The 12,186-nt window shown below is 45.2% G+C and overlaps 1 protein-coding gene across 2 annotated transcripts in view; it reads right to left on the minus strand.

Annotated features, from left to right (window-relative positions):
- ARHGAP22 (Rho GTPase activating protein 22) overlaps positions 1-11,606 on the minus strand; it is a 162,332-nt gene extending 150,726 nt beyond the window's left edge. For both annotated transcript variants that reach the window (XM_069796549.1, XM_069796548.1), the window contains exon 1: positions 11,194-11,606. In XM_069796549.1, the coding sequence (XP_069652650.1) occupies positions 11,194-11,227 (34 nt within the window). In that variant the 5' untranslated portion in view covers positions 11,228-11,606. The remainder of the gene's footprint in view (positions 1-11,193) is intronic.
- Positions 11,607-12,186: the final 580 nt, after the last annotated feature.

Genomic DNA, 12,186 nt, shown 5'->3' on the forward strand with positions numbered 1-12,186 from the left:
AAGCACGATGAATTGTGGGAAACCACTGAGAACTGTCAGCATTCAGATGAGGTAGCCTGCATCTTCTATGCAGAGCTGGGGAATTTGGCTAGGTCTATATTACAAAGTAGTACAGCACACTGGGTGGAACAAGTAGGGAGGAACAGCTGATACCACAGACCTACCATCTACACAACACTTATTTCAGGGATTTTATTTGGATTGACTATAGAAGCATACTGCACACAGAGCACATTTTTACTCAGAAGTAATCCAAGACTATGCTAAAACCAACCAAAGCACAGTAGGTAAGAAAGATCAGGAGATCTGCTTCAAAAGCATGCCATTGACCCAAACCCCTCCAAATGAAGACAATGGACAGGATCTGCCTACTGACCCAGTAGCTTAAGCTAAGGACAGAGGCACACACTTGGTAGAACAGACAGTAGATAGTGATGCTTTTAGATATTATAGTAGTAGGGACTAGTAACTGTCTTCATTGAAGAGTTTAAATCTTAGCTGTTGAACCCAGGTGTTCCCATCTCTGGTTTTACTGCTCCCAGTGTATCTGAAGTAGCAGCATGGCTGCACCTGTACAGCATGAATAAAAATGCATTTAGAACAGATAAGAGAAACTATTGCAAAGAAGTCTGTGACAGGACAAGAAATAAAGACATCATTCATTTAACACCCTAACTACTGGCTCTTTATTTCTCAACAGATGATACTACACTGAGGGGTGCAATGCTTATGCCTTCCTTTCAGTATCAGCCATTTTGCTACAGCAAAAAACCCAAACTCATGCAGCAGTATGAGTTAGCTTCTCTATGACAGAGTGCACAAAATACATTAGAGCACAACCATTCAAATTTGCCTTCATCGTGTTCCCAACTTTTTCTTCACTAACAGTGGCCACCTCTCCCTCCTAAAAATGGAAGTATGAAGTAGATTTGCGTAGCTTGCTGCAGGTCATATTTTAAGCATGCCATTTAGCATGGCTTTCTCCAAGTCAATGAATATAAACACAAAAGGCAAGGAACAACAAGGTGATGCTCTGTACTCCTGAGGCAAGGTTAGAGAGCTACAAGCTCCATGAATTGAACACTAGTCACTCAAGTAAAACTCACATGCTTTATTTATTTGTTAGGTACTGAAAGGGACACACAGAAGCTGGAAGCCAGTTCATTATAGATTTATGCTAATCTACACCAATAGACAGCAGGTTCAGGTCAGCTTCAATACCAAGAAAGATTAATTTTTTTTTTTTTTAACTTTTTTTTTTGGAGGGGTGTGTATCAAGGATAATCTTACCTCCTCTTCTTGCTGACCATGAGTAAGCTCTGTAACTAGCAGGTCAGAGCCCCAAATTCAACCTGCTATGTTCTTTGTTATTGCAAAATCAGAGTTACAGACCATATTGACAGGCAGCCCAAGTACAGAAACCTGCTCCCAGCAAAAGCCTGCCTTTTAATTTTCAGGTCCCTTTATCTGCACCATCCTCTGATAGTTCCCAGCTGGATCCACTGCAGACTATTCAGAGGATAGATCAGCACTTAGCTCATAGCCATTTGGTGTGTTGCTTTAAAGCATGTCCACTTGTCACACAGAGTGGGACTACAAAACTATCTAGCAAACCCAAACCCAAGCACCAGATTTCCACTCCCATTGAACCTGGGCAGAATCTCTTGAAAGCTGTACATCTTCTCCATCTCGTTGGTTAGAACTGCCCACCTGACAAGTACTGCTGAAGGCATCTCTGCTGCTGACAAAGCTCTGTAGTTTCATGGGCGACCACGCTGAGCTACAGCTCACTGCTGCCAGAAGAGGGAAGTCTTACTCCCTTCTCCCTACACCCACACTACTTTTTCCTTCTGCTGATACATCCAGCCTTATATTCCTACATTTCACTGACAAGGTGAGACCGTTTTATAAGAATAGGTACTTACTGGCATGGCAGAAAGTTCTCTCAGGGCTTTTTTCTTCCTGCTACTTTAGTGAGTCAAATCGGGTCACAGAAGGAAGACTGAATGAATACCTTGTACTCCCTCTGCAATCAGCAAAAGCCTCTTGTAATCCTCCCCACAGGTTTGGCTTTAGGACTTAATTTTTAATAGCCTTCCCAGCCATAGTGGACTGAGGAGCAAACAAAAAATGCTGACCATGATAACATTCAGACTGGAGCTGGGACTGTACCCTGAGCTCATACCACATCAAGTACTGTGGAGTCCTGGTCAATACTGCAGCTCTTTAGCACTACAGGTGCAGCACAAAAGTAGGTCTACTGCAGTGTAACAACTCAAGCTAGTCATAGGCCCTCCAGTCACCATGTGTTTATAATAAATACTAATGCCTCTGCCATGCCAAGTACATGGTCCATATTATTCAGACATTGCAGTGGCTGCTAGTATCACTAGCATCTTACACTGATGTTATGAGCACTGAAGATGTTTGTCTGCCATACACCATGGGATATCACTTCCCAAAATTATTCTGGACTGAAAAAATAATCAAGAGTACAGAAAACTTTGTCAAGGCCTTTTGCCAGCAACTGGCTATAAGACTGAAGTGATATCATGGATTGACCACTTTCAGCGATAAACTTCCCCGAATTCAGCCATAACATTACATTTCTCTTGTTTCCCTCATTCAAATATCAGGAAGGTATTAATTCCTACCCTACTTCTCAGGGCATAGCACTGAGCCAACAGTTCACCTGTTTGTACCTATTTTCAATGTGCAAACAAAGCCCGCTTCCTTCTCTGTACAACAGGTGGCTATGTGACTTGCCCTACTGCTAGGCTTGATTTGGGGGACATAGGCAGAAGAAATCAAGGCATTCTTACTTCTACATTAATTCATACTCTGAACCTAAGCACCCAACTTAGATTATTTAGCCATAAGAATCTGTAACAAGATGTCGCCGCTTAATAAGGTAAGGGTGGCTCCTCCTAAGCAGGAGGTCTGCACAGGATTAAGTATTAACCCTACACCTATAGTTCCCCCAAAGAGACCATGATTGACCCAATCCTTTGCCCTGCAAAAGAATCGGTTCTCACCTTAGAACCAACATATACAGCTTGTCGTTTAGCTCCTTGTACCATAGGTTTGTTCTTCAAACTTCGATACCAGTTCACATCTTACTGAAGCATAAATAATTCTTAACACCTGCATTTAAGAGGAAGGATATTACAAGTAACTTTTTTCAACTGCAAGCAAAGACCTAGTATCTCTGCTCTTTAGCTCTTCATAAAGACCAATTTACTGCCTTTTGGGTACAAGGGACACACAGAAAAGCTCTGTGGAAGGAACACACATTAGAAGGACTGTCAGCAGCAACTTTCCCCTCCCATCTTAGTTTTAAATACCTTAAACACACACTGGCCTGGGCAGAGTCTAGGCATAGATCCTTTCCTATTCCAACTCACCAGATAGTTCATACTGCAGCTTCATCAAGGGGTTTCCCCTCCCCACCACAGTCTGCAAGTGCCTTTACTGTTGCCTCAAACTACCTCTGCCCATAATGTAGGGAGCTGGAGGAAACAAATTAAGCCATTTATGCTGTTGCGCTTGCCTATCAGCTACCATGAATGTAAATGGAAAGGCAGCAAGGAAAAAAAGTCATTCTGGTAGTAACCTTGCAACGAAGAGGAATACATTTATATAGGCATTAAAAGTAGCAGGTGACTGTCCTTTCAGGAGAGAGCTGCTAGCATTTGTGGTGCTTTCACTGTGCTCTTCACAACCCTGCCAGTTTCACCCTGTACTCACTCAGTAGATGTTTTACAAGTAATTAGATAGCCTATGGCTTTTTCATTTTTTAATATTTAATTAATTCCCTCCCCACAAGTTCTCTTCCCAGCAGTCCAGTTACCCTTTGAGCTGAATTACTGCTCTTTCTCAAGGCCCTGCCCCTCTCCAGGAGGCAAGACCATGGCTCATTATTTCAAGTTCAGATTGCCTGTGCTTAATAAGGTGGTGCGTGCCTGCAAACTTTTCAGGGCTTTTTCTAAGGAGAGTGATTTCCTGCCTGAACCTTCAGGCAGGGACAGAAAGCTGCTACTGCCAAGAGCAGCACTTAATTCAGCACACACTGTAAATACTATGTTGGAAAGAGAGGGGCACCTCTACAGACGTGAGAGGATTAAAACTTTGAGCAGCCTGGGTCCTTCTTCACGGGACACACCACAAAGCAAGAGTGGGAATCTGAACCTGTCTCTGCAGGAATCCCACAAATATCACTTTCTTGACCCCTTCTGTATATGCACATGGCCACTGAACCAGGACAACAGAGACAAGTAATTACAGCACACAGCCAATAGTACAGCTCACTGCTGCACACCCCTGCACCAAAGCAGCACAGCGCCAGGAGACTGACCTGATACCAAGGGGCAAAAGTAATTCCCTGCTTCGTTCAGCTCCCTAAGGCTGGATGTGGTGAGAGGGACTCTCAGCTCCCTCCTTGTTCACTTCTCCCCCACACTTTACCCTCTAGCCTGGGCCTGTACCTTCCCACTGCCTTCAGGGCAGTTAATCCAGCAGTGCACCAGCTCCAGCCCCAATACTTCCCTCCACAGCCTTTGTACCATTGCCTTAGGATTTTAAACTCAACTCAGCAGCTTTATCTCACAGTCGTAGAAAGCAAAAAGATGAAACCAACCCAGACCCACACCACAGGGAGGGGTCAAGTCCTCCACCCCAGTGACTCACAGACTCCTTCCCTCCACCAGCTCACAAACTGTGAGCCATAAACAAAATCATATTTACCAGCACTTCATCCTAGCCTTTTACCTACATACCTTTCTAGCACACAACTCCTGAAAATACCCCTTCTGCCTTAGAGAATCACTCATTTAAGGAAGGGGTTAGTGAGCCTCCCCCTCACAGCTGGGCTCCTCGTTAATGGTGGCTCTGCCATGCCAGCTGCAGCTATCACACTGATTGCTCCCTGCCCGGGGGGCTGGTGTGCTCCCACCGAGGTTGGTGGGCTCTCGGGAGCTGAAGGAAATGTTTGGAGGAGTTCACAGCTCCAAGGCTGTTTACTTTGGTTCCAGGAGGAAGAAACTGGGTGTTACTTGCCTGGTAAGCTGGAGGTGCCAAGGTGCTGGCCTACCACATGCTCTGGGATAGCTGTGTGCACAATCAGCCCCTCAAACCAGAGCTGCAGCGTGAGGCTGTGGAGGCATTGGTGTTCCTTTTTGCAGAGCTAAGAGGCTGCAGGTGCTAAGCTGTGGTTTGGTGAGGGGAGCTAGACACATGGGAGAGTTCCCCTTTTCTGCCTTTCACGGGCCAGTGAAAGGGGAGCTCTTCACACAGCATGATTTTGAAGGGAATACACCCAGAGGAGCTGCCTGCACTGAGCAGTCTCTGATGTCTAGGACTTGCTACAGCAGCGTGGTGCTGGTCTCTGCTGGAATTGGGGCGAAGGTGCCACCAGTTCTCCCCTAATGCCAGAGGGAAATAGAAACATGACAGTGAACTGCTGTTGTGCATGAGGCAGCAGGATTGCCTCCTGTCTGTGGAGGACTTGGACAACAGTCAGAAGCTGGAGGGTTGATGCCTCAGCAAACAGAGCGGTCTGAGAATACTTAGAACTGTTTAGCTGCCTCTGGGTCTCTGTGAAATGTCTTTATTTCACTGTTCCTACTTTCTTCTCTGCCATGTCCTTTTTCACAAACTGAGTTGCACACTGTTTCCTTTTCTGCTTTTTTGTTGGAATCTCCTTTAACCACTGGGTTTTTTTCCCTTGATGGACCTCATCTCAGCTCTGCCTGTTGTACAGATTGTCCTGCTACCTGTGTCCGCTGCTGGGGTTGTGAGGTTGCCTCTTAGATGAGGTCCAACTCCTGGAACCTGAAGTGTGTCAGTGATACTGAAGAATTATTAACTGGCCAGCCCAAATATGACTCTGAACAAGCAGCATCTTCTAACAGTCAGAGGTCACCTTCACTGGTCTAAAAATGCCTAATTCCTGTTTCCTTACATGTCATTCATCATCATCAAAGCTGATTCCTGAGCCTGACAAACTCAGGATAGGTGAGAACTCCTGAAAGCCATGACTGGTTGATAGCCTGCTGCTGTGATTAAGACTGTCTTGAAGAAGTGATTAATAATGTCATTTCCTTTAAGACAAGGAATCTCTAGAGGGATGACCCCAATCACCCTATGTTTCTGGTAGAGAAAAAAAGTTCCTAGAGGTATCCCCCACAATTTTATACTGTTCATCCTGTTATGCTGATACCCTCCACTGGTGAGTTCTTAAGGAGGCAGATGTGTTCTGATGACAGAAAATGGCCAGTGAAAATCTGTTGAATAAGAAGGAAGGATAGTCCAGTATTTTTTCACATATACTAAACTTTGGGAAACTCATTTCAAGCCCTGGCTCTGCCTTCGACTTTGTATGTAGCCTAGGGTTTTTCCCTAGTCCACAGAATGTAAAGGTTATCCGTGAAATGTGGCATGTGCAAAGGTAAATAAATTTTGAATTGTTAAGTTCTGAGATACTATGGTAGTAAATTGTTGGCCACCTAAGTAATGTATTAACATAAAATTATCAGTTCTGTATACAAATGTCTTGTGACTCTGACAGCTTTGGAGATGTCCAAGTTAGCAAATAGTGCAGATCATTAGGAGTGGATCTGCTAGTTAATAGCAGGGAACTAACATCCATGCTACATACGCATTTCAGGGGGCTCTGTTCTCGACTAGTTCTGTTCTGATCCTATGGACTGAATACCCGTTAGTGGCTGGAGAGTGGCTGCAGAGGTGCACTCCTGAAAATATCTTCCCACCTAGTTTGATCCAAAAGGAATTCTAGCTTGTTTATCCTGAGACCCCTTCATGACATAACCAAAGTGCAGGAAGTGAGGAGAATTAGATTTGTTTCAGAAGCCCACTTCTAACCCTAAAATGCTCATGTAGATTCCAAACTGTACTACTATAATTCTCATAACTTGCTTTTGTATTAAATAATATACTTTCAGTCTGCAGAATTAAGGAAGTCCAGAGTTCTACTGATTACTGCCTTATATTCTTCTATTTCCTCAAACTTGCATAATGCTGTCTCTTCATCTTCCTCAAATACCCAGTTCCTTCCACATCCCCAACAACCGAATACATTCTACATCCCTTAGCTTTTTGGCTGACTTGAATATATGTGTCCTCTTACAGGACAGCCAATATGTGTCTCGGATGGTCAGTTGGGCATTATCTTTCAGAACATACATTTCTGTTGAGCACTATGTGACAGTTTTCCCTAGGTGTACAGATGTGGTTGTCTTTCCTCTGTCCTGTCACCAATTTTCTTTGAGTTTATAGGAATGAAATATATTTTGACACTCCTTTTCTGCTTTCAAATCTGGCTGGATTTAGCCAAGCAGCTCAAAAATTGTTAGGACAGAGACAGATGGAGAAATCATGCAATCATATATCCTTACTGCCATAAGAAAGCAGTTAAAATACAGGGTATTTGTGCTCCTGTAATCACACAGCACTTTCATTAAAAATATAATGACACCATTGCAAAGGCATTGAATACTAAAACTTAGCTGTCTTCACTGCAAGCATGTGACGCTTACATTGTAAATGTGCATACTCCCAGAGGGCTATAATAGTACTTTACCCTCTAAAGTCCCTCCTGGCAGCATTAGTATACACCATCCTTAGAAAAGTTTTACATATGCTAAAGCCCACTTTTCATTAAAATTGAATTATGACAAGTTTCAGAGAAGGAAAAAAGAGAGAGGGAAATAACTGTTCTACAACAGCCATGTGAAGGATACCTGAGGTAAAACCAGTTCATCTGCAGCAGGCTAGCTAGCCAAAATGTCTCCCATCACTTTTTCCAGGCTCTAAGTTTTAATTAAACAAACAAAAGTTTCATTATTATGACTGTGAAGAAAATTTTCAACATACTGTAACATACGTATGAGCATGCCGCAAACAGCAATAATAAGTCAGAGAAGTGCAGACAATTCCATAATGTCAGACACCCATTAGTACAAAGTCCCTGTAAGGAAAAGTTTATTCTTAGTACCTATACAACTGAGACAGACTGTGCTGAAGACACGAATATTGTAAAGAATCTATTATTTCAGCAGGCTGATTCTCTCACTATAGAGGGCAATCCCATCACACCACTTATTAAAAAACAAATGCATAAGCTTGTAGTCAGTCCAGCTTCCATTTCCTAGCACATTTAAATGCAACTGGGCAGGTATAACCTGTTTGAGACTTTTCACACCAAGGAGCAAATGCTTTGTTTCATTTTTTTAATCTCTTAAAAACAATGAAACAAAAATGCATTCCTTGAGACTGAAGGATGTAGTCTGAAAACTGCTTTCCCTGCTCTCCATACTGAAAGTTCTTTTGCCTCCACTCTGGAAGGCAGTATTTCTATGCCCCATGACATAGAAAGAATTTGAAAATAGATGTTTTCCATTGCAGTCACTTATTTCAGAATCCTGGAGTCTGCCAATTGCTGTACATAAAGCACTGTAGATGAAAAAATAATGCAAAATCCATTGAGGCCTAGATGGGATGAATGATTTTCCAGAAGGCCCATTTATGCACATTAAGATTTTCAGTCTGTGAGATTTTACACCTTCCTAGGTCTTATGAAAACGTAATGTACCTCTGAACGCATGTTTCTCAGTTGCAGATGTGAGCTTGCTGATGGAACGGCAAGGACTACATTACACTTGACAGTTACCTCTAATAAGGCAAATTATCTCTGTTCTCTACCATACCTTTCACAAATATTAAGAACTACACCCCAGATGTCAGGCTCAAGTCCAGACTCAGCATTTTCAAAAGCCTGAATGTCTTTAAACCCAGGAGCTTTCTTAAGAACCATCCACAAGTCAAACAAAAATGGCAGCATCAGATGTCACAAGTGAAGTTTTAAAGGTACATTCTCAGTAGAGATTTGGAAATACAAGGGGAGCTGATGAAGCATTCCTGTTTGCACAGATGCAGGGATGCTGAAGCAAAGAGCTGGACATGCACACAAGGTGGTTTGGGTAATTCAACCACAAGAAATCTATACCAAATACATGAACATGCCTAGGTTCAGCTTTATTGCTGCCTCCTATCACACTCAAGCGAAACCACAGGCTGTACCCAGAGTATCCTTCCTTGTCCCTTCTCTTCATTCTGTCTGCTCAGAGAAGTCACACTGCCTCCCTTACACAGCTAAGTCCTCAATGGCAGAGCTAACAGCCACTACTCTGAGAAGTCAGCCAAGCTCACACAGAAGCTTGCAGCAGATCTCCTGCCCTTGTTGATGCTTACTACCAGCAGCAGATTCTTGCAGCCTTCTCAATACTTTGCTTGCCCACCATATACCACCTGAACCTTCATTAGCAATCCCAACGGAGAGTCCAGGGAGCATGAACCTTGCAAGGTAGGTCACTTACCTTCAAGAAGCATTCAGCATCTTCAGCACTGCCTGTTTACAGCTCCTGTGAACAAGAACTATAGAAAAACCTTGCAGGATTAGGTCCTACTTGGTAACCTTTGTAAGAGGTTAACCAGTGCTTTGCTATGGCATTGCAAAAGTAGGAAAGTTCATGACGTTTCAAAAGCTACCAAGTCAGCTCTTTTCATGAGTTCTAATTCACTCAGAAATAAACCTACCACTGCACAGTTAATGAACCAAACAGAACAAACCCTGAGAAAATGACATATACTGCTGTAAATTGAAATTGAATCACAAAGGTAAACTACAGTTTGTACCCCAAGCAGCAGTAGCCCAAAGAGATCTAGAATAATATCTGTCCCATAACTAGACTTCAATATATATTAATATACAACTTACTGTCTTCCGGATGAATTGAAGAAAGTGGAAGAATGGCAGGCATGCAATTGTGAAAGCTTGTGTTCCTTGCTCTGACACAGACTTCCTGTACCACTCTAGTTGCATCGTTTAGCTTGTCTCATCAGAGCTGTAATAGCCCACAGGAATGGTGGATAACAAATATATTAAAGACTGGAAGAAGATTAGACACCCCTTAGAAGGGGGATGGCAAAGAGACAGCACCTACGAAAGACTTGCTGAACTTCTACAAAATTGTGTAACTAAAAAAAATAAGTACATGTGACTTTACTGTGGGTGAGGCTGTACATATCTGATCCTGACACCTCCAGATGGCAGGAAGCTTCTTCCTTCCAAGATACTAACAGCTATTTACTGGGCTGTTGGTATTTTAAGGACTGTTTAGCATGTAATACTGCTTATATATATATGATGCAACATGACATTCAGCTGGAAGTATCTGTCTTGGAATCACAGCAGTTAGAACCAGTGACACTTTCCTATTTTATAATGCTGGCATGGCTGATGAAAAACCTATTCTTTACATACTCTTCTGACTGCATCTGCTTTTGCTCCTAAATGACATTAATCTAGCCTCTGTTTCCAACAGGCGGGAAGATACCCCTCTGAGACTGTCATTAGGCTGCAAAAGGCAACGATGCTCAACAAATGCCATGTCAAACGAGGAACTGGTGCTGCAGCAGATCACACCGCCAGAGCATCTCTGCCAGGGAAACTGGAGCGGAGACACCGAATGTGCCCAGCCCCAGCCGATCGCTTTAGTAACACTGCATCCTACACCTCGCAGGTCTGAACGGCTGCTCAAAGCAGCTGTTGGAGACCCGGGGCAGGTTTTCCTTCCTTCCTTTGTCTTGCCCACAGCTCACACAGAACGACTTTCCCCACCTCCTGCTTCCAGCCCTGGAGGGATAACGTGCTACAGCAAACCGCTTCTCCAAGATGCTGCAGGTACACTTGTCACAACTGTCTCCGGCTGTTATAATGAATTTCAGCACTAGAAACACAGCATCAGCAACCACCCCAGGGGTGCAAAGGCTCCGTCGAGTCCCAGGACGGAGTACAATTTTTGAATTATCCCTGCTGCTCAGCCCTGACATTGCAGACCACGTTGGTGAGCACAAGCATGGGTCCCGACCTCCTACGCTTCATTCTCCCCGAACCTCTGCAAGCGCCGCTCCCTCCCGCTGCCCTCCCGGGGGCCGGCTTCGGCCAGCGGGGCAGCAGCCTCGCTCTGCCGGGGGGCGGCCACTGCAGCTCTGGGGGCACTCCGGGGGCACTCCGCGGGCAGCGCTGGAGGCTCTCCGCCACCGCCGGCAAGTTTCCCCGTGCCGGCAGCCGGTCCCCCTCCCCGCAACGCGAGGCGCACGGGAAGGCACACTCACCTCTCCTGGCCTGCCTGATCTTGGGGCTCAGCATGCTCCCGGCTGGGCGCACCGCTGCCGGCAGCCTCAGCGACCGGCCGCGGCCCCGGCCCCGGCCGCCGCCCCGCGCATCGCCGCGCCCGCCGCTCTCCGCTCCAACGCCACTTCGCTCCACTTCCAGCTCTGGCTCGGGGGCGACGCTTCACATGGGGCTAAATAAACCCTAATGCATTATTTATCCGGCCTCGAATTAATTCCCATCCAAGCTAGGCATTAAGTGCCTCGGTAATTACTGTCGATAAATCACTAGCACGCAGACTCGAGGGCTGGACCTAGCTCCTTCTGCTAATTGGCCATGCATCAGTGTTATTAATATGCCTCTTTCAGGGAGCAGCGCTGATCCCGCACTCCCCCTCCGCATCTTCCTCTGGTCGCGCTCAACAGACGCTTTGACTCGACAAGGATCAGATCAGGAGCTGAATCTCTGCAAGCCCGAGCCGGGGCGGGGGGGAAAGGGCACGAAGCACACGCCGAGAAGCTTGCGCATCTGGTTTAGGTTGTGCGTTCAAGAAATACCAAGTGCGCTGGTCCAGAGGGCAGCGGCGTGCTGGGCTGCCTGCTGAGCACTGCGTCCCTCCTGGGGAGGTATTCCGGTAAGAGCTGGGTTGCTGAGAGAGAAGCGACCCACTGCTCTCTGCAAGGAAGAAAAATCTCGCTTGCCTGCACTGACAGCCCGGCGGGATGGGCACAGGGGAATGCCATCACTCCATTTTAGCACCCATCATTTTTATTTGTACTCCTTGCTAAGCTCTCCCTCACCTCTCCCTGGGTGGGAGGCAAAGTCTGCAGTCAGTAACGGGGGGGGGGGGGGGGGGGAGGAGACAAACATTTTATGAAACAGTTAGATACTATTAAATAGTATCTATAAACTACAAATAGATACTTGGGTGAAAATTGAATCCGAGTAATTGGCACATCCTGCCCCTGGGCTGCTCTTAGCACAACCTCCTTCCT

Source organism: Haliaeetus albicilla, chromosome 11 (genome assembly GCF_947461875.1).
Source record: "Haliaeetus albicilla chromosome 11, bHalAlb1.1, whole genome shotgun sequence".
NCBI classification, from domain to species: domain Eukaryota; kingdom Metazoa; phylum Chordata; class Aves; order Accipitriformes; family Accipitridae; genus Haliaeetus; species Haliaeetus albicilla.